The 23,889-nt window shown below is 40.2% G+C and overlaps 1 protein-coding gene across 1 annotated transcript in view; it reads left to right on the forward strand.

The window, feature by feature from the left end:
* Positions 1–22,452, forward strand: part of Pappa (pappalysin 1) — a 242,848-nt gene extending 220,396 nt beyond the window's left edge. Inside the window, exons 20-22 of the mRNA XM_059254461.1 lie at positions 446–517; positions 5,196–5,294; positions 16,671–22,452. Coding sequence (XP_059110444.1) covers positions 446–517; positions 5,196–5,294; positions 16,671–16,778 — 279 coding nt within the window. The 3' untranslated portion in view covers positions 16,779–22,452. The remainder of the gene's footprint in view (positions 1–445; positions 518–5,195; positions 5,295–16,670) is intronic.
* Positions 22,453–23,889: the final 1,437 nt, after the last annotated feature.

Consider the following 23,889-nt stretch of genomic DNA (forward strand, 5'->3'; position numbering starts at 1 on the left):
AAGTTCAAAACAGGGCTGCAAAATCTTCCATCTTAGTGGGGTCCTACAATGATCTGATAACTGTGATCCTTAGCTTGTATTGAGAAAAGGAGCTTGTACTAGGGGAGCCTTATTCCATACTTTTTTTTACACCTTTCTACTATAGCTACAAAAGAAGGGCTTTTCTGCTCTTGTTTTCTTCCCCACAATTCTGTTTCTCCTCAACCCTTATTCCTGCCAGGGAAATAGAGAACACAACACTTACAATGAACACAAATATTATTTTAATCTTCGTCGGGCCCCTGTTATTGCAAGTACCTGGGAAACTTCTTCATGTCAATATCAGGGTGAGGTCAGGACTTGGATAGTCCAAAAGAGATGAAGTGGTTTAATGTGGTGCCAACAAAAAGTTGGTCCCCTCCCCAGCCCAAACCCCCCTGATCCCTCTCTCTCTATCTCTCCGCAGAGGATTGTCTGCACTGCTGGTCTCCAGTGGTATCCCCACCCTGCTCTGATCCACTGTGTCAAAGGCTGTGAGGTGAGTGACAAGAAGAAACATAGTACTTCTGGCATTGTTATGCTTTTGATGGTTACAGTTTACTAGACTTACTAAGCATTGTATACACACATTAATACAGTTGTTACTAATGAAGCAGAAGTATCATTATATTCTATAGATGATAGAATCCACATAGAGAGATAGAAAGATACTGAAAATATCAACATAGAAATATCAACTGAGAATATAACAGTGCTGAGAGTTAAGACATGCTTTTCTTTCTGCAAAGCTTATACCCAAATATTATTGAAACACAGGGGGTAGGAAGATTGTCAGTCAAAGACATGATTGCTATGCAATGAAGACATTGGTTCAGATCTAGCACTCACATTAAACAAACAAACAAACAAAAAACGACATAATGATATATGCTTGTAATCTCAGCATTAGGGAGGTAGAGCCAGGAGCATCCTCGAAACTGCAAAGCTAGCCAGCCCAGCCACACAGTACAGTGAGCTTGAGGTTTAGTAAGAGACTCTGGCTCAACAAATAAGGTAGAGAAGAACTGAAAAGAACATGTGACATCGGGTCAGGCTTTCATACACATGCACACATATGCATGTGTGTCCCCCCCCACATGTATATATATATATATATATATATATATATATATATATATATATATGGCAACAAAATATATGCATATAAGGCAATATCAGTCATATTTATGTAACATAAATAACAAAGCAGCTATTTTAATAGCAACAGAACATTTAACCTTTGTAGTCTGCATGAGGTCATTTTTCTTTTAATTTCCATTTCACTGATGACCATTACTTCTAGACCAATTCTGTCTACACCCCCCATTTTGGTTATTTACAATTTCTTCAGTCCCAGAAATAATCTGGACACTTTTGATTGAACCACTGAATTTAAATGGAAGATCCTTTCTGACCCTGGAAGTTGTTGACTTCCCAATTAAACCAATCCCTGAGCTCTCGGAATGATGGAGAGCTGGCTCTGTCTATCAGTAACAGTTTGGGGATGGAGTCAGCAAGTTCTTAGGATACAGCTGTTTTCTCAAGGAAAATCTTCCTGGAAACCAGAGGCATTTCTCTGTATCATTCCTTGTCACTTCCTGAGAGGATGCAACACAGTGTCCCTAACAAATGCATAGGAAGAAATACGTGCCCCACTTTTCTCAGATGGAGCTGAAAAAGAGACTTACAACCACTCACAGATGGGTATTAAAGCTCAACAGTTCACCAAAGAGACTGCAGGTAGAGGACCTCATTTATGTCCTTAAAAAATTGTATGAGCTAGAAATGCTCTAAACAAAGAGACCGTCTAAAACCCAATCATTTTTAAAAGATCCAGGCATCTGTCTTCTGGAGCACTTTATGGAATTCCCAAAATTAGAATGCTCCTACCATGACCTATCTCTGCTGATTGCACTGTGAACAGGACAATTAGGATCAGAGAAGGATGGACTGGTCTATGTTTGTACAGCGTAATAGCCAATGAGTCAAAACCTTGGCCCAGATTTTCTGACTAACAACCTGCTGCTTTTTCTTCCTTCTATTGCCCATTCATATCCACTTCCTATAAATGTTATAAACAATAGCGTCCTGAATATATTATATAGATTACCACGCTACCTGCCATATATATATATATATGGCAGGTAGCGTGGTAATCTTCAAGGACTCCCACTCCTTCAAGCTTCATCCAGAATGGCAAAATATGGCCATGGTCTTGCCACTGCTGCTTCTTTCCATCTCTTTAGATCAGTGCTGTGTTTTGGGAAAAGGCATCTTGAGTTACCTGAGTATGCATTATGCTGAGCTGGCAGTCTGGGCATTCAGTGTGACAGCAGAATTTGATCCCTTCTTTGACTCAGCATTGTAGCCAGGAGACCCTCTGTCACCATCAGGCACTGAACCCTGACAGTGATGCTTATCACCTTTACCCTTGCAGGTACCTCTCTCTCATTCTCTTCTGCTCTTCTTAGTTCAATGCCCTTCTATGTCTTATTGAGAAATAAAAGGATGCTTAGAAGAGAAATAAATGCCTGGACCAGGAATGAGCTATCAAGCCCCAAGTGTCCAGAGGAAGTCAAGATGCTTTCCAGAAAGGACCTCTAAGTCTCATTTCTCTGTTCAAAACTGTGTCCAAGTCAATTATACGCTCATTGATTCCAAGCCTCTCTGACTTCATTATGTGGTCAGTCACTATTCAAAGTCTGGGTACAAAGAGTTTCATGCAAGTTAAAATAGCAGCTATGTCACCTGCCACAGAGTCACCTATGCTCATTAGTGCCTCATATATCCGCCCAGTACCTACCATTCCATTAATCATTTTACTAAATATTTGCTGACCGTATATTTGATAATTTTTTATATAAGTTGCAAAACATTTTAATGGGAAATTTATGGTATAAAACCAGAAGACACACATCTGATCTATTGAAAACTTACAGTGATAACAAAGAAGACAAAGATGAAAATCTAAGATCATGTACCAAACTGTATCTAAAATGAATATAATAGGCTGTGGAAGCATAGAGCATTCAGGGGCCACTAGAAACATTATAAGGATGGATTGAGATGGTTTTTCAGTTATATCATAAAGGATCGATTTTGTTTGTCTGAATGCCTTATTGTTCAAAGTACTAACTGGATATGGGATAAATTTCTACACAGCAAGCTTTTCCATGCTGTTTTCTATCCATAAATTTTTTCCTCCAATCTCACCTAATAATTCTTATTTATAATTATGATCTCTATTTAAATGACTTAAATGTCATTTCCTCTAGGACCTTTTCATTGAGAAGTCCTAGAGAAGATCAAATGCTTTATTTACTCTAAGAGTACCAAGTGACTATTTGATTAAAGACCTTTTCTTTCATAGATAAGGTCTAGATGGATAGGGTAGATGGATAGAAGGAGGAGTGGATGGATGGATGGATGGATGGATGGATGGATGGATGGATGGATGGGTAGATGAATGATTCTGGCTACAGGAAAAGGCACCCCAGGAATAAACAACATGGGAAAAAAACAGCTACTCCTTTTCTAACCCAGTTTTATTCATGCTAAGGAAGGGACTAGCATTCACTTTCACTAATCTGTCCACATAGTATATGAAAAAGAATTCAAATGGAAGGGACTTATGCTTTGTTGTTGAATATAAATGTAACAATGTGTTGACCATGGAAGTTATGTGGTGGAGTCATTTCTAAACTTGCAACCCCACAAACAGAGGGTGTGTGTGTGTGTGTGTGTGTGTGTGTGTGTGTGTACTCACATATATGAGTTCAGCACTTACTCTTAGCTCCAATTTACTAAGATCTGTCTTACACTGTAAATGGGAAACAATAAAACAAATTTCGCATGAAGAGCTGTAGGCACAAAGGCTGTATGGATGAGAATTTGGAGCACATATGCGAAATTCAGTCATACAACACAGTTTAGACTTCTTGTGAACTTAGTTCTCCTCAGAGTCAGCCAAGATGGGAAGGAACAGTGGTCACAGGTGATTCACAGGCAGTGTGCTGGGAAGAAACCGTTTCAGACAAAGATGACACCTTTCTCACAGCAGCACCTTTAGGCAGGTTTCCAGGTGATTGAGAGACATAGATGAATTGAATACTGCTCATGTTTTTAGGAGCTTCAAGTCTCCCAATGTTATAGACACTTAAACAGACATGTGACATACCATGTTGAAAACTGGAGTGAGGATATATATATATATTATATATATAATGTATATATTTGCACATATACATATTTATATTTACATATATTTGCATACACATATTTTTATATAAATATATTTGCATATACATATACTGCTGTCATCAAAGAGACTCCTGGAATTTCCTCAGATCCTCAGGATTCAGATCAGCAACAGATTTCCTCTGTCTTCCCTCACTTTTGGAATAACTCAGAGTTTACAGATCTCATTGAAGGAAGTAAATTAATGTGAACTGGGACATCATAGAGTGGATAGGAAATTGGGGAAACATAGAAACAAACCAGTTTAGATCATGACTCTTTTTTTCTCTGTTTTGTCATTATGATTTTGACTGGTCATTTTGCTGCCCTTGCTCTTCAGGTGTTGGCCTATGAAGCAGGAATAATCATGCTGATCTTACATATTTAGAGACAAAGTAAAGAGAGACCTGCAAAGGCTCTAGAGAGAGTAGATCTATATTCCTGTTACAAAGGCCACTATTAACACACACGATCTTGATCCTAATTCCTACTAATCTGTAATTTTTATGTCTGCAATTCTAATAGTTTACATCCAGATTCCTAATTTGTCTATACATAATAAATTAAAGAAATATAAAGCCAGAAATGCAAATTGTCTTATCATGTCTTAAAGTCAATTGTACCTTCTAATTCAGAAAGAAAGAAGGGGTATATTTTGTGTTTAATTTTCACACTACAGCAAACAAAATATGTTTCTCAGCATAACCATACTCCAGCAGGGAAAAATATGGCAATAAAAATGTTTATAAATGGTAAAAATAAAAACTTACCCAAGGGGGGATTGGGATTGGCAGCCAAATTGGCTGATGATGGAGGTTTGTAAGAAGATGAGAGACTGCCAGACAATCACAGAGGCTCCAGTGAAGTTCTGAGAGCAGATCCCTCTCATGCCAAGATAATAACAAAGCCCCGTTCCTTTGCTTCTTCTCTTCTCTTTATAGCCATTCATGGGAGACAACTACTGTGATGCCATCAACAATCGCGCCTTCTGCAACTATGATGGTGGGGACTGCTGCACCTCCACGGTAAAGACCAAAAAGGTATGCTGACATTAGCCTTCTCATACCTGCCAGCTTGGTGGCTCTCCAGCCAGCTGACCAGTCTCTTCTATAGGCTAGACGCTTTGTTGCTGTGGCTGTGTGAGTGTTCTGTCTTCAGGCTTGCCATCACTCTGGTTTTTATTCCCTTAGCTAAGAGTGCAGCTACTATTGTTTGCTGGGTGCTGAATGGCCTTTGAAGAGGTGGTCCTCAGAGAGTAGTGTTGTGTGTAGAAGCAGATACATAAAAGAGTCATACGTACTTTTAAAGCAGACTGGACTGAGGAGACTGGGTAGAGAAGGCCCAGCATAGTGAGTAGTAGCTATACCTCAACAGCAAGAGCATTCAAAGCAAGAAACTAGCTTGTCATTCCTAGAAAGATATATATTCTAGTGAGCTATCCAAAGTAGAGGGGGAGATAATGCAAGACACTGCCAGCTAGAACATCTACAACCTTGGGACATTCTATTATGTATTTTGTTTTTCTACCTGAGGAATTGGAGGTATATGAAGGGCCTTGTCTATGTGTGGGGAGAGGGTTTAGGGTATCATTTTCTTCCTCTGCCACTACAATGCACCCCACCCCACCCCCCACCCCCACACACCACAGTGGTTCAAATATTTATAGTAAAACAAGAATATTACAGTGAGATATTCATCAGCCACCCTTAAGAGTGGTCACCTCTGCTAGCTTCCTAAGAAGAGCTAAGACCAGAATTTGGGGCTCCAGTTGAGAGAGGGGTAAGAAATCTGGGTACCCTGACCTGAAAAGCATTCCTATAGCAAATGTGCCCATGGGAAATGCCTCCATGTTTGCAGTCCTCTATCATCTGAGACAATCTCAGAGATGATTTGCTCAAATATTTCATCATAAAGAACTGGTGTCTGAGTTACTACAACAGGAAAAGACAAGAATCTAAGTGACGGCTGAGCGCTTGATGATGATCCCACACAGTCTTCCCATTTCATTAATGGGACACTGAGGCCATAAGGAGGGATGATTTGTGCCAGATGGCAGAGGAAATGATCCAAGGTGCCTGGCTCCCAGCCTAAACCCTCTGATATTGTAACACCCTTAAGAAGTTTGTTGCTTTAAGAAACATGCTTAGGCCTCACACTGCAGGGATGGATGAGCACATATTCAAATCAGAGAACTGTTAACAGCTAACAAATAAGAATGCTGGGGTTCTCTGGAATCCAGTCAGTCCCGAGTGGGCAGTATTTTCACAAAATGCCTGACCTTTTGCGGTTTTGGTTTTGTACTTTTACTAAAACACTGAAGATACATGTTTTCTGCTTAATATAAGAGAATAAAATCAATTTCCTGTTAACAAATTTTATACTGAAAATGAAAGAACATATATTTCACTCTTTGGGAAATCCAGAAAAAAAAGTAGCAAACGAATACTTAATCTCTTCCAGCCTGAAGAAAATCATAGTTGCTTTTTATTTTGAATATTTTTTTATTGTTTGGCTGTTTCATACATTTTCATAATGAATTCTAGTAATTGTTACTCCTCATTTCCATCTCACCCTTCCCTCCCCCATTGAAACCCCCCTCTTGAACAGGTTCAGATCCTACTTTCTTGCCTTCTTTTTGTGTGTGACCCACTGGTTTAATTAGGGTTTCTTGCCTGGACAAGGTTGGGAATTATTTACTGGATTAAGGGCAACTTGCCAATGGTTATACCACTGAAAGAAATGACCATCCCTTTTTGGTGTGTTTCATTTTATGTCTTTTATAACTATAAAGCTATGTACATCTCTATGAATGAGTGCATTCCCAGTTTGGCATCTAACTTCTATCAACCTGGCACAGCAAAATTTATTCATATAAATGACCTCACATTTCAGGTACAGTGTTTGCTCTGCTGTTATTAGTTGATTGTGATGTGTTTGTGCTATGTAACCATTTACTTTGACTCTTGTCTTGAACTTTTGAGTTGTTTTTATTTGTGCACATAAGTACTTTCAGAGCTCCAATTGTTCCTTTACAAAATCATTCCTCGGACTGAAATTACTAGGATTGAAGGTGTAAGCATTTTTAAGGTTTTTTTTATATTTGCTTCCTAATGAATATAACCTATCATAATTCATATTTTACCTCATCAGAGTAGTCTGTTGTTTTGAAAATGAATGGAAGGTGTAGTTTTTATTTTAAATAGAAGTTTCTGTAGAATTTCAGCCCTGTCTGACATCACAAGTTGCTGAGAGAATGCCTCTGATTAAAATAATTTTTATGCTACCATAATTTATAAGCTGAAATATTCTAAAACTCTGTTTATTTGGAAGCCTTCTTAAATGTACTACCTTTTTTTATAGAATATTTTGTGGGGAGATGAAGTAATGTGACTGAAGTGTAGATTCCAAGTTGTTATAGTAATTTATTTCCTGTGTGTGTGTGTGTGTGTGTGTGTGTGTGTGTGTGTGTGTGTGTGAATATCAGTCATCATTTGGCTCTCTGTTCCTAAGTTGGGTACCTCTTCAATAACATCAGACTACCGGGCCCTAACATAAGCATTGTTTCTTCACTAAGGAGTCCAAAGTCAAATCTGTGATGATTTCGAATATGATCTCTTGATCTTTTCTTCTCTCATCTCTTTTCTTGTCCACCTACAATACAAATGTAGTCTAGGATTTGTTCATTAACATTTGTGGTGCTCAGTCCTGCTGGATGAAGCACTACATTGCATGACCTTTCTTTTCCCAATGAGATGACTTTCCACTGAGCATTTTCTCTGGACGAGGCTGTGTGCCCACAGTAGGATCCAGATGGACACAGTTCCTACCCTTGTGAGACCTATCTGTTAGGGATCCTCGTCCGGAGCAGTGAGCTAGTGACAGTGCATTCAGTTGTCTTTGTGAAAAATGTAATGAATGAGAGATGCAGGACCTTGGGGAGAAAAGTTCCCTAAGGATGTATATTTAGCTCTAAGGAGGAGAGATGTCCCAGTGAATGTTAGTGGGTTGAGGACAGAATGATGGTGCTATGTCCTAAAGGATGGATTAGAGAGGCTAAAGGACTCTCTTAGGGCATGTGTGACATTGTCACTGTTATTTCGTGCCTCACCAGTGTTTAATACTTCTCAAGTGAAGATTCTGGAATAAAGAAGGAAAGTATCTCACATTAATATCACATGTCCTTCTATTTAAATTGCCCAATGTGTCTTCTAAATAAGTTCCAACTTCTTGAGCCATCTTTGTATACACCCAGCTGCTCTCTACAGCAGACTGGTTTGTAATGGATGATAGGCAAAGAAAACCAAGCATATCAAACATGTAAGTAAATCACCACATGTGCCAGACTACTCTCTTCTTTTTCTGAAATTAGAGAATTATATACAAAGTACCCTGTATTTCCTTCGTCTACACTGCCCTTCCCCTCCTTGTATTTATTTTGTGGAGATAAATGACTGAGCCTGGGTTCTTTTGTAATCTTCATGTCAGCTCTGACAGGTCAATACTGTTACCTGTATAGAATAGGCAAAATAACTTGGGCTCCAAACAATTACGAGGCTTTCCCAAGTTCACTTGATCCACGATTGGCAAAGTTCAAATTCAAATCCATTTTTATCTGACTCACAAGTCCTGTTCTTTCTTCTGCATGAGGCTGAGTCTCAGAAGGTGAAAGTACCTGTGAATAGGGCCTTGTTCTCAGTGCACCTGGGCATGGCCTTCCCAGTTTAGGCTGGAGACACTTTATGGTGAGCCCAGGCTGCCAGGGAACTTGGGTTTGGGAACCACCTTGTGGAAGATGAAGGCAGCTATCCCAGAAGCAGCCTTGCTCAGCTATCCCTAACATACCAGGATGCTCAGCTATCCCTAACATACCAGGATGCCCAGCTATCCCTAACATACCAGGATGCCCAGCTATCCCTAACATACCAGGATGCCCAGCTTGCGGATTATTCTGTGTATCCAGGGGAAAGTTCTGCTCTTGTCTCCATCTTCCCCAGCAAGAAACCTCTTAGTGGAGAGGAAAAGCTTTCTTGAATTCATGTCCCCGACCTTACCTGTTATGTCTATTTCATCCCACCCATACCCTTGGCCACTATCAGGGGAACTTCCCTTTCTCTGAGCACCAAGTCTGGTACTCAGTAACTCATCCACAGCACAGGGGTGCTTCACACACAAGACTGTGCCTGCTGAGGACTTACTGTGCATTGAATTGTAGCAAGAATCTCTGTGCATAGTGTTTCCAGAACTGTCTGCTGAGGAAGAAAACAGACTCACTGAGGTCAACTAAGCATACAAGGTGACAGAGATGTATGTGGGATTAGGATCCCGTACTTCTAGACAAGCTGTGCTAGTGAGTATTTACCGACAGTCGATTCTGTCACACATAGTGTTAGCTGCTTGTCCATTTCATTTCATTTCACCAGTACAGAAGCTCTGTTGTAGATGTTGATGAAATTCAGACTTACAAAGTCTAAGGTCATCCAGGCAGTAGCTAGCAGGTCTGAGATACAAATCTATAGTATTCAATAAACATGTCACCAGCCACTAACCTTTGTGACCATCTTTCAATGGGCTTGTGACTTGTCAAAGCATCGTGTGCTTCTCCTTATAGCAAGTGTCTTGCTTTATACATATCCATACACTCTAGACCCATGGTTAAGATAGACTTCTCTACAACTAGGTTTTCCGGTCACTTGGCTCCGTGTGATGTCTGGGCACCTCTTCCATTCTTCTTCCTTCGGTCTGTGTAGATACCATCTTTTCCCCCATATCCTCCTTGTAGAATGGCTTGTGTATAGTTTTCAATCTTCCTCCTCTGTCTATGTACACTCCAGCTGGGAAGGACTCCACTTCTTAAGATGTTAGCTTATTACTCTTGTTGGAGCCACAAGCCTCCAATACAGAGCAACTTTCCATGATGGTTGCTCTCATGTTTTTTTTTTTCATTTTCATAATAAAACCATGACAATTTTAATGTTAGTTTAATAATTTCATTATAAGTAAGTATATGTTAGGACTGTGAGGCAAGAAAGGAAATTTCCTTAATGTATTCAACATGCTAAGGCCTGTAACTCTAGTTACTTTCATGTTTAGGTGGCTGCTGTAAGAGGCTAGGGAATTGGGCTATAGTATGGTGTAACTTTCTTGAAGACTCCCGACAGGCCAGACTTGACTTGGGTTCCCATGTCTTGATATTTGGATTCCTGAGGACTGTGTTTGCTTTCTTAGGTGATGCTGTCAACCAGTAGGAACTTCTAGGCAAGTAAAGACAGGGGACATAGAGAATAAGAAGAGGCCATCTCAGAAGTATATCTCTGCACAAGATGGCACACCCCCATGAAGACAATACCTGAAGGACTGCCATATTTGTTTGCTAAGTCTGGCGGTTATAAAATGTATCTCTTTTGTTCATGGATGCATTCCAAATTTCAATGCACCTCACTATTTCTTGTCCCACAGTAGGTGTTCAGTACCCAGAAACTAACCTTTGTGCAATGAGTGAAGTAACGATAATTCTTGCTATAGGAGAGATACTATGATAAGTCCTGTCTAACAATGGACTGGACCCAACCCTACTACAATTACCATGAGGATAAATATGTAGATACTTAGAGTAAGTGTTGGTAACAATATAACAAATGAGGAGTGCTAACAAAGTTTCCTAGAAAAGGCTACATAACGGATGAGACATAAGGCATCCATAAGGCCTCAGGTGAGAGATTTAAGAAATGAGCAGACACAGGAGGAAAGGAAGAAAGAGTGTCTTTAGCAGAGGGCACAGACTATTCCAGGACCCAGATATCAGTTAGGGTAAGCGTGAAGGAAGTCATATCTCCCTTTATAGAGCCATATCAGAGCACAGAGGAAGTAGAAAGAAGCCTAGAGGGATAATAAGGCTTTTACAACTTAAGCTAGTACGTCTGATCATTCTCCAAAGGTAACAGGGAACACAGAAAGTATTGTAAGCATGGCACTGGCTTAGAGGAGCCAACAGTGCTCCTTAGAAGCAAGGGTATATATGCCAAATGTAAAGGATTAGTAGCAGAAAACAAGCACTGGCTAAGCAGAGCAGCCCAACTCTTTCATGCCTGATGATCACAGATATCAAAGGTGCCCTGGCTCCCTCCCGTTCAAGATTGGCCCTGACTTTTTCATGTGGATCAGACATGGAAAAGACTTTCAATTTATTCCTATGAGGGAATTCAATTCTTCTGCCTCAAGGAATTATCTTCAGCATGACTATTATCAATATCATCACCTCTACCATCCTCACCATGCCATGTCACCATCACCATGACCAGCACTAGCACAATCATTATCACCATTATTTAATGAACATGTATTTTGTGTCATATACCGTTTTGAATGTTTTTGCCTGGATTTCATACAATTCTTACTACCTCCATTTTATAAACAAATGAACTGAAGCCCAGAAAAGGAAGTGATTTGCTTGAGAGAATACCTTAAGTCAGTCACAGGGCAAGAACGCAAACCCAAGTTCTCTTTCCATCCCTACCAGTAGATTTCCTTACCGAACCTACGTAGATTATTCATCAACATGAACAATTTACTCATGCTTGAACACTCTACTCTATATATTGTGTTGTATCAGGCACTGTATTCACCCAGCTCCCAAGAAACATACTGTTTCTATGTGTTATGTTTTCTTCTACTTGTCTTGTTAACTATTTACATGTACAGTCCCTGAGATTTGGGGAGATACAGTGACTGACCCAAACTACCACAGCATAGGAGTGGTAGAACCAAAGCTTTCAGACTACCAACACAGGATATTTCTTGTTTCCTCAACACACACACACACACACACACACACACACACACACACACACACACACACACACAGCATATTCTATTATCTCCTCATTGAGTATGAGTCAGAATCCAGTCCTTGCCTGTCTCCCAGACCTAGAGGAGAGCTACAACCAGAGCTTTGTGGTACATTTGCCCAAGCTGCATTCCTGAGCTATTCACACCCATAGATGAAGGGGTTAGCATAGGCAGCTCACCCAGATGAAGAAAACTCCGGACTGAGCACCATTCTCTAGCCAAGAGGAAAAGGGAAGAATCCTGTTTTGGGTCATTGATCCAATACTGTTAGCAGACCATGAGACAACACAGCTACATGGTTACTGGGAATCTTCAAATACGGTCTGATCATCATGGTGTGTAGTAGATCTCTGTGGCAGGCCACCTGGATGACAAGCTTGGTAGGGATTCAGAGACTGAAAATCAGGTTCATGTCTTTCACTTTATCAAATGTGATCCTTATCCCTATGCCTAGATTTTTTTTCTTCTACATTGAGATGAGTCTGACTCCTACTCTTCTTGCTTTTTGGGGGTCTGGAGGTGGCACTGAGAAACGATGATGATAAACACAGACGCATGTCCCTGGCCACATGCCAGCTGGTGACTCACTTCTTTGCATCTTAGTTTCCTCTAAGGTATAAGTCAGGGATAGTAAGAATAGCTACCTTATTAGGGTTGCTTAGAAGCACTGAATGAGATAATGCACATTGAGATTAGCTCAGGGCTCACCATAAGAGACAAAGATCTCAGAGCTGGTTTGTAGAGGAGCTGATTTTTTGACTCCTCACCAGAACATTGTACAGACCTTATGAAGGCCTGTCTCTCACATGGAGCCTACAAGTAAATTCCAAACTTCTACCCTGGTCTCAATATACCTGCATTTAAAGAACATGGTAGACTCAAAAAGCTGTTGGATTCCCACTTGGAGACGAAGCCTTCTAGACTTTATCATATTCTAATTATATTTCCTGTCGTTTACTTTCAGAAGTGTCTCTTAAAGAAATGTTAAAACTTCCAGGGCTGGCCTTGGTAGGATGGAGCATAGAGATCTCATTCAAATATAGTCAAACCAGTAGAGAATCAACTGGAGCCAGAGCTCTGCCTGCCGGTGACTTTGGAGAAGCTAATGGAACTGAAGAGGGTAGGAAGAGAAGCAGGGAAGGCAGAGTTTGTTGGGAAAAGTCTGTTTCAAGTTCCTAGGAAGGAGGTATGTGCAAGTTAGTGGGAGAGGGCTTGCTTAACATGCATAAGGCCCCAGACTTAACACAATATATGCACACACACACACACACACACACACACACACACACACACACCTTATGGTATTTAACTTTTTTCTGGACAGGGTTCTGCTTTCCTCTTTTCTCGTACTGAGAAATATTTTCAGCCATGTTGGATGTTAGGTCATAAAGCTCAATGCTTATTATATACATCAGGAAATTGAAGTTCAAAGAAAAGAAGTAGTTCATGGAAAGTTATCAGAAAGCGGGCCCAAGCCCAGGGCCTCCGTGACTTGTTCTATGCCTCTGTTGTGCATTCATGTGCTCACCCACAGATGAGTCCACTCATCACTTAGCAGAGATGCAATTGAACAGTAACCCCTCCTCCTTCCCAGACTGAGCAGACACAAAAGTGAGAAGCAATTCTGTGCAGGAAGGGAGTAAAAGTAATATTCTGTGATATCCTAAGAGCAAAGAGAAAGGTGACGAGAGCTTGAGACAAGACATGTGAAGAACAGTCAGGACAGAGTTACCAGAATGGATAAAGGTGTAAAATGGGAAAACATTTGTAGTATTTGAAAAAACCCTCTAAGTGAATAGGCATAGAGTGTGAAGGAAAAAAGAGACAAGTGAAGCCTGAGGATCATCTAGTGCCCAGATGATGGCAGGTCTTAAACCTATGCTGGAGAGTTTGAAGTTCTTCCAAGAATTTGTTAAACACTTCTCTGTGCGGGACACAGATGTGAAGTTGCCCTGGTGAGACACAGAGCTCAGTGGGAGAGTTACAGGGAGAATGTAAGGAAGACACCAGTGCTAACTGGAATGTTTTAAGGGCAGAGTATGAGCAAGGTCAAGAGAGGGGGCAGGGTGAGGGAAGGATGAGTTAAGGACAGAGGCTGGAGGCAGGGAGAAGGGCAACAAGAGGCTGAGAAGATGCTGAAGATGTGAGAGAAAAGCCTGACAGCATATTTTACTCCTCATTGAGCAAACCCTACACGTTGGGCCATGTTTTTGGGATCTTGTGTGTTTCCTCTTGTTTGATCCTCACAGCCATATGTAGTATTGTTTCTATTTTAATCTCTGTTTTATACATGTTGAAACTATGGGCCATGGCAGAGAAGGAATTTCTCCACACTGTTCAATGAGCATGAAGCAAGGAAATGCGGTCCAGGACTTCGGCTGCCAGCATGGGCCTCTCCACAGTTAGTCAGCTACTGGAGTTTGTCTTTGTTCTATACTCAGTCTCTCCACCTGGGACATGCAGTTTCTCTCAGTATCTTTTCCAGTTCTTACACTGTGTTCCTCCTGAAGATAAAAGGGCCATGGGAAAGAAGTCTAGGAAAGAATACTGTAGATTCCACAGAGAATGTTTTAATTTTTTTCCCCACCAACAAGCCCTTAGGGCAGTGGTTCTCGGCCTCCCTAATGCTGTAGATCTTAAATACAGTTCCTCATGTTGTGGTGACCTCCAACCATGGAATTATTTTCACTGCTACTTCATAACTGTAATTTTGCTACTGGTATAAATCGCAATGTAGATATCTGATATGGAGGATATCTGACATGCAACCTCTGTGAAAGGGTCAGTCAGCTCCAGAGGGGTGGTGACCCACAGGTTGAGAGCGACTGCCTTAGAGGCTGGAACGTAAATGACCCAAAGAAGGAAGAGCAAGTGCAACTTGAAAGGCAGGTGATCAGTGGAAGAAGCCTGAATTGACTAGCATAGCACCAAGTAAAGTACCTGTTAATTGAAAGGTGAAACAAAGAGATGTCTTAGACATGGTGGCGGGGCATGGCAGGGGGAATAAAGAGCAACTCACTATTTCTGTGGCTTAGGCTCTAAGGAAACAATAATGAACAAGACTGACCCTATCTCTATTCAATATCAAAGAATTAGGGGGAGGGAGATTTATTAATGTGTGTGCAATCTGTGTACATAATTATATGCCTGTATAATTGATCAGTTAGTTTGTCAAGCACTGTACTAGGTATTTTTCATGAGTTTTTTCATTTATCCTTCATCACAGTGTCAGGAAACATAAAAGGATATACTTCTATTGTTCCTCCTTAATGAATGACTTTGCTAAGATTCCAGGACTTGTCACATGTTCAAGGTCATGCCTGAGATAGGTAAGAGAGAGGGACCAAGGTTATTACTTCAATTTAAATAATTGTAAATATTTCAAGATCAAGAGAGCTCGTATAGTGTGGAGGTTAAGAGAAGAGAAGAGAAGAGAGAGAGAGAGAGAGAGAGAGAGAGAGAGAGAGAGAGAGAGAGAGAGAGAGAGACTACAAATACATAAGAACAAGGAAGAGAAAGATGCTCTCAGAGACAATGTGAGCACTTGGAGACCCTGCCTAGGCAGGAGGCGAATGAGGTCATTAAATCCATCTGCGCAGATGGGGGACCCTCTGGGGAAAGTTATAAGCAAATGTCATGATGCAATACGGTGAAATCGACTTGCGTTAGTTCAGGCTGGGACTCCAGCAGGGATTGCGCTGCAATCTTTGGAAAGATGGATCATGTGCCGGCTGGGGAAGACACTTGCTCTGTTGGGCTTTTCCTATCACTTTCTAGAAAGGCCAGCCAGCCCAAGGTCACAGAACACATGACAGGAAGGACTGGGAATGGAACTTTGGCCTCTCACTTTTTCTTACGCTAAAGTCTGTTTCCAAGAAAGGTCTCCCAACAAGTTTAATTCAGAACTTTTGGGTAAAATGCTCCTTGCTTAGGATTTCAGGCCCCAAAGAGGTCATGTAAACTTGCTTTATGCATTCTTTTTGTATCATTTTTGCCTCCTCAAACATAAATGCCAGTATGTTCAGAGAGCTGTGTTCCTTTAAAGGCTATGTCCACCTCTTCTATTTTAATTTGTTCGTCACAGTAGTTTTACTTGTTAGATATTCCATTGTAGAACTGTATTAACAAACTGTATTAGTCCTCATAATGATTTTTACCCATGTTACTCAGCCCATGTAGCTTACTCAGTTGGTTCCCAGACACAGAGAGAAGTAGCTTGTTTTACTTTAAGTATCAGATTGATCACTTACTTTCAGCAAACAGTGTCCCTTTCTTGGTTTCAATTTCATCATTGATAAAAGGGCAACTGGTGTAGAGTTGTGAGAGAGAATCCGAATTTTCTTATCTGGAAAGAACATTGCCTTACCTGTAGCAAGTACCTCTCCAAATGTGACCTGCTATGATATTGACCTTGGTATTATGGAAAAGGTTATTGTAGTGCTTTCAAAAACTAGAACCATGACATGACCTTGAATCTGTTTTTCAGATCTAGTGGTTGTTCCCTTGCTCTTTGCCACCATACTGAAAACTAGACCAAGCCATCTGATTCACTCCAGTTTTCCTCTTTGTAGGTCACTCCCTTTCCTATGTCCTGTGACCTACAAGATGACTGCGCCTGTCGGGACCCTGAAGCCCAAGAACACAGCCGGAAAGACCTTCGGGGATATAGCCATGGCTAAGGAAAGACAAAAGTTGTCCAAGATTTCCCAACGCCAAGACCCGCATCCCTCTGGTATTGATTTCACAGTCTGCTGCTCAATGAAATGGCCTCTCCACACCAGGGATCCTTAGCACCCAACCGGTCTGCCTTTAATTTCACCCAGGAAGGACCAATTGTGGGGCAATGAACTGAATCTCACCATGTTGAATGATGGAATGGAATACTATCCTGCAGTCTAAGATGGATTGCATACACAGCATGTAGTCCCAGAGCCTCTGAAAATTCTAACCATTTGTCACATGACCACAGCCCAAAACAACAAAACCATGTTTTGTATCAAGGAGTATGCACATCTGTGGTTCATACACATGCATGCATACACACCCATACAAACATCTGTGTGAAGGCAGTTTTAGAAAAGTTAGTGAAAAACAACTGGAAAAACAAAACAAAGCAACAAAAGCAAAGCAAAACAAAACAAAACAAAACCCACCTCAATCTTTCCTCTCCCAAGCTCCTTGGGAGAAAGAGAGTTATAGAAACTAAGACCAAGTACTGAGAAAGAAATATAGCTCAGATTCTGAGGTACAGAAAATGCCGTGCATACATCATCATGTAGTGTTTGGGGACCAGAAGTGAAATGCTTTGTAACTACAAATCTTCTGGGGAACTAGGGCCCAAGAATAGGTAAATATTCCAAGGTGTGCAAAGCTCCCCAATTTTTCTGCTGCCATGGGGATTTTGCCCCAACACCGGGGTGCAAGGCCTAGCTGGAAATGGCTTAGGACTTCGGAGTCAAGGTATTCCATCAGCTCCCTGCTTGAGGCTTGAGGTCTTCATATCCCTTCCAGATCCCACCTGTTCTCCAGATCTTACCTTGGGACCACATTTGCTGCTACTCTTCCTGCTGCTCTGTCCGATACATTGAGTGCTCTTTGATGGTAGAGCTAGGTTAAAAAAAGTTCCATATAATCAAGTAGACTGCCTTAAAAGTGATTCATATTTTTCCAGAGTTCCTCACTCTTGGCCCATCTTCAAAAGAAAAACCTTAATGGGCTTAAGTCCTTCACAAGTGGACTTCTCATTCTGGAAAAGAATTAAGGGATGTCAGATGCTCGAGCCCTTCCTGAGAGTCCAGAATGTCTAAGCCAGTGTTAGATTTTCTAATCAAGTGGAACAGTGTTAAACTTGGGAATGCTGGAACTACAGAGAAGCTGCTGGAATGGTCAGGACATGGGTTATTGTCCTTATCTCAATTTTCCCAGGTTTCTAGGCTAGAGCAAGCTTTGGTCTTGAGACTCCCACTATTATTCTAAGCAGATGAATTCTAAAACATCTTGGATCCAGGCAATGTATGTGGCATTCTAGAGAAACAGAGGAACATCGGGAAGCCCTGGAGATCCAGACTCAGCACCCAACACAGTCATCACATTTTCCATATAATTTTTCAGATGTTAGGACACCTTTCCACATTCATTGTTGGGCACTGCTCCTTCCCCTCCCATATTTAGTCTTCAAACACTAAGAGGAAATGAGTCAACTGTACATGGAAGCCAGTAATATATGCAGGGCCTTTTTCCCCCCTAATTATCTATTCATACCCTCTGAATTAATGTGAGAAGAGATCAACACAGGATGAGGTGTATAGAGTAGTTAACTTTGACATAATTTGTGAAATATGGAGCTGGTAAGCAAGGAGATAGGAAGACCTAATGAAATGTATAACATAAAGATGACAGTACATCAATTGATCTCAAGTCTAGTGGGGACAGCTAATAAAAGCAAGTCTGGGACAGAATGCAAAATGCCAGCCCATGCATAGCCATCCTGCAGCTAAGGCATTCATCGTTAATCTATTGTGTTCCCTTTTCTACTAGGACCAACAGTAATTTCACAAACTGTGTTTTCATATTATGACCAATAGCTTTTTCCTGCTGATTAAGAATACTTGAAAAGGTATCTATTGACCATCAGTGGTCTGTAATATCAAGAAATGTACCAAGGTGCTTTTCGCACAGGTGCCCATAAATAAGGATATAATGCTTAGATTATGCAACTTGTCCTTTACTGGAGCCTCTGAAGTTCAAGTCTAGAATGGAGAAGTGGCCACTGATGTGATAGCCCAGCACTTTGGCTCCTCCAAAAGCATATCACATTTATATATAGGGCACTTCCCCCTGTAATTATTAGAACCAATCTTTAACAAAATATAAGAACAATTTTTATGGGAATTGGCCTGATTATGTTTAACTCTCTAGGATCCTCAAACTTTTGTTAACCCTTCAGGCCTCTCTATTGCCCAGATATGCTGTGTCAGCTTAGACAGGACAAGCTAAAGAGTGGAAACAGGACTAGCCCTCCCAACAGCTTAAAATGCCCATAAGACAACATTATTAACAGTAGGGTCATAGAAACTGAAGACAGACCATAAGAATTTCCCCCAATCAATCCTCATCCAACTCTTTGTTCTTATTGTCATCTGTTGCTACACTCTCCAACTGAGCAAAGACTCCTGGAGGCTGGCTCCTATTTTAAGATTCAGAGACTGAAGTGGGCCTATCCAAGTAGAATCCCATCCAGTTTCCAACGTGCTGCCAATCAAACCTGTTGTGACCAAATTCATATTTGCTGAGCCTATTAGATAAAAGAGGCTACCCAACTGGTAGCCTGCCTCATGCCCACAAGGGATGTGTAATTCATACGATCTTCCCAGACCTTAGTGCAGGACAGTCAGCTGCATTTTTGCAATGCACTGATTCCCAGTTTCATTTGCTTCCTGAGAATAAACTCCTTGTCACATCCCCCTCAGTCATCTGTTTCAGACAATGGAGTAATCAGGAGGAGGCGGGTCTGAAGCACTGTTGTACATCCACAGCTTAGGGGCCCGAAAGCACTTGGGAGTTCTGCAGCTGAAGAAGTATCAGTCTGTTAGCAGCAAGGAAGCAAAGATGAGGTGGACAGTTCTCTAGGCACCATCTGGGAAACTGTTCCAAACCGCAACTCACTGTCTGCCCAAAGGACTTGCGTTACCCCTGGATGGTGTGCCAACAACCTCGGAAGGAAAGTCAGTGTGGGAAGTCAGTGAGTCCATGGGAAGTCAGTGTGAGTAGGTGAAGCGAGGTGTAAAGAAAAGGAGAGATTAATGGTCTTAAAGAGCAGGCTTTTGGAAAAGGAGGGAATCAGCTGCCGCTCTTGGCTCCTCAGCACACTGGGCCACTGCCGAGACCATTCTCTGTCTCATTCCCACTTTGGCCAATGTTTAAATGCTATTTGTTGAAAATAATTCTTTGGGACAGATTTCAGCTACCTCCCTTCCACGTTCGATTTAACTCGGCTATAACTGTCAATTTGTTAAAGGTCTTACCTGTGTGATTTTTTAAAAAGAAAGAAAGAAATAGAAAAAGAAATGAAAGAAAGAAAAGAGAAGAACAGAAAAGGAAGAAAATCATAGTCATGTTAATAGTTTCAGTGTGTGTGTGTGTGTGTGTGTGTGTGTGTGTGTGTGTGACTTTTTTTCTGGAACTACTTCAAGTGAGAAAAAGATTGATAGTGACAAAGCTATAAAAATATAAATTAATAGAGGACAATATGATTACAAGGAACTAAAATGCATGATTAAAACCTAAGAATATGAACTCTATTTTTAATGCTTCCTTGAGGAGGTTGTTTTATTCTACAAACTGAGTATGGAGAGATGACATAGAGATTTCGCTAGATGATGAAGAGTGAGGTTTTATTGCGCTGTCTGATATTTTCTGTACATTGTGGTAGGTCCAGGAAGTAAGGCATATTCTCCCTTGAGTTGTTTTTAGTGGGGCATTTTGCTCTTTTTGTGTGTGTGTGTGACTGTCCATGGTAGAGGGGCCTGGGGAGGGTTTGATATTGGTTTTCACCAAATATTAAGGGGATAAACTGTGTCTTTGTCCTTTTTACACAATAAGATATTTGTATTTGCTAGTATGGCCCTGAGCTCCCTGATGACTACACTCAGAACCAACCTGCACAGTCCACTTCCTAAGAAGCTGCTACATGACCAGACAGGTGATCCCAGTGAAGTTTGAGAAAGAAAACAAACCAAATTAATAACTAAATAGAAAATGAGTTTTGTAAAATCCTCTTTTTGTAATTTATTCAAGTTTTGCCAAATTCCTAACTATCATTTCCCTTGTAAAAACAATGCAATAATAATCAAGGTAGAAGTTTATGTGTCTGACCAAAGCTTCAGAATGCTTGACTCCAGGCATCACTTCACTCAGTGATTTTGAACAAGTCGTCAGATTGCCTCCACATTTGCCTCAGTTTCTCTAGCTGAAAAATGGGGATACTACTATTTACCTACCTCACAGTGGGAGGACAGAGGACCATGAGGCCCTGAGGTTTTTAAATGGACTATGCAATCTGTTAGAGACACCATCTGATGCAAAGTCCATAGGTTATTTTTCAAGAATGCATAGGGACATCACCTTTTTCAGAGATAGGGAGAACTTGATTGACATTTCAAGGCGCAAAAGCTGGAATGCCTGGATTAGAGTTCACCTTAAGGGAGTGTACTGGGAAATAGTTCACTCTTTAGATAATTTCAAGTTCCTTCTCCCTTTTTCTGGCCTTTACTAATTCAATGGTTTGATCAAAATCCAATGACTTCCTACAGTGTAAAAGTCAGGCTACTGTCATGTAGTTAAGATTTTGGGGGCATTACCAATATGCAGAGTAAGAGGGTCTGACATCTCTTCTCCAGCAGATTCCTCTCTTCTCACACTTAGTTTCCACAACACATGTTTCATTAATATAAGTGATAATATTTGAGTGCAAGTTGGGCTTCTTAAACTTCACACCAGCAGTCAGTGAGGAGAACTATGAACAATTAGTGAGTTGCTTTCTTGGGTCTCTATAATCAATAACCTGTCTGCAGATATCTATCTATATAAAGATATTATATATAAATAAAAATTTACATATATATGCACATGTATATATAGTTGTACATATATGTGTGTATATATATACTTAAATGTAATATTTACAAAACTGTGATCTCTTCTAGAGAAAATGTATTCATATTACAAACTGCTCTTCCATATTTATGTATCATATTATACCTTTTTATTGTTGTTAAGGGTATTTCTAATTATTATGATGTTAAAATCTGTTTGGCACCTTCTGGAAGCAACCAAAAAAATATGACTCTTCATCAAAGTGCTTAGAATCTGTTCTTAAGAAAATTCTACTGGTCTACTGTTAAAAAAAAAAGAAAAAAGAAAAAAATGAAAGAAAGGAAGAAAGAAAGAGTGAAAAGAAAGATAAATGCAAAGTAAAGACCAAAAACTAAACACAACTCTAACCTTCTTCCTGTACCTCACGCGCAGAAATGTGCTGCTCTTGTTGTGGGTTTATTTTTCCTGTTTATGTGTTTTTATGGATCTAAGTTAAGTCTTTCAGCAATATATAAAAATGTAAATAGTTAACTTTATTTATTAAGAATGTCATCTTTTTTAATTTATATTTACACGATGGTTCATCTAATTTATTTTTTCTATACGGTTTTAAATACTCAGACATATTTTGCTGTTCATGGTATTTTTTATTCTTTTCTCATGGATTTGTGTTTCCATATTGTTCTCTCTGGTCTCAGTTACAGGTTGGATCTGACACACATACACGAAAATAATGTCAAAGACAAATATTTTGCCACTGTTGATTACTATACCTTAAAGTTCTATATTATGAAAATATATAATAGCTTGTCTGCTTCAATATGTTGTTGTGTGCTTTTTTGTCTATTGTAGAGTCTTATAGAATGGTCGTGTGTGTGTGTGTGTGTGTGTGTGTGTGTGTGCATGCCCACACACACATGCATACACACACACACACACACAATAACATGAAAGAGAACATGTGAGTTTATAATTTAAAAAAAAATCAATGAAAGACAGGAAATTGAATCTGATATACACCAAATCTTCTACATAATCTCCCCAAAATATTTTTATTTTATATATACAAAACTTGGCAAACATTATTATATAGTGTAAGAAATTTCCACTCTGTGTTACTAAAGCATATATCACTTGTCATTATATATTACTCTCTGGACTCTGTCTTCAACAATACACTCTGAGAATATTTCTTATTCACTAAAAAAAAAAAAAAAAAAAAAAAAAAAAAACAGCAAAAGGGAAACAAAAATGGACCACACCCTGTCTTCTGGGTGTAACATGGTTGTTGCAATCTTGAGCTTACTACAGATGTTGGTCGTATACAAACCTGTGAGAAACAGGGGGGTTCTTCAACATTCCATCATGGATCAGGAGTTGGTGGCGGTGGCGGTGATTGTGATGCCTCTCTACTTAAGGAGCCACTGAGAGTTCATGGTTGCAGGGGAAGAGAGATGTGATTTTCTTCAGTGTTTTATCCATTGGCAAGGTGCCCATGCTCCCGTAAATAGCCCTCTACCCAAGCTCAAACAAGCAAACCTAATTAAAGAAGTGTGGGACAAAAAACAATAAAGTGAGAAGACTAACTGGGAAGAAGGGTCTCTGCAGAGGCGGGAGGGGAACGAGACGATGAGGGGTGAATTTGATCACAACACAATGTATATGCATAAGTTTTCAAAATGAGGTTACCTTAAAAATAGTAAATTAAATGAGAAAACAATGAACACTTAATCATCCAGTCCATCGTGTGAGCCGATAGCTGAGACTGAAATATTGCTGCTTTCTATCCATGTATAATATTTTATTATTCATCAGTCACCAGTTAGGAAGTAGCTAGGCAGTCTTTGGAAAGTTATTAAATTGTTTTAAGGTTTTGTCTTACTATCTGTGAAATGAAAATAAAATATCAACTTCATAAGATTCTTTTTTGTTTTGTTTTGTTTTTTGTTTGTTTGTTTCATTTTGTTTTTCGAGACAGGGTTTCTCTGCATAGCCCTGGCTATCCTGAAACTCACTCTGTAGACCAGGCTGGCCTCTCACTCAAGCCCCCTGGCTTTGCCTCTTGAGTTCCGGGATTAAAGGTGTGTGCCACCACTGCCAAACCCCTTCATAGTGTTCTTAATTGAGTCCCTTTTTAAAAATAAGTTTTTAGGAATTAAGAACATTACTGCACACAGGTTTCATTGGCTCTTTTCA

Source organism: Peromyscus eremicus, chromosome 2 (assembly GCF_949786415.1).
Source record: "Peromyscus eremicus chromosome 2, PerEre_H2_v1, whole genome shotgun sequence".
In the NCBI taxonomy this organism is placed as follows: domain Eukaryota; kingdom Metazoa; phylum Chordata; class Mammalia; order Rodentia; family Cricetidae; genus Peromyscus; species Peromyscus eremicus.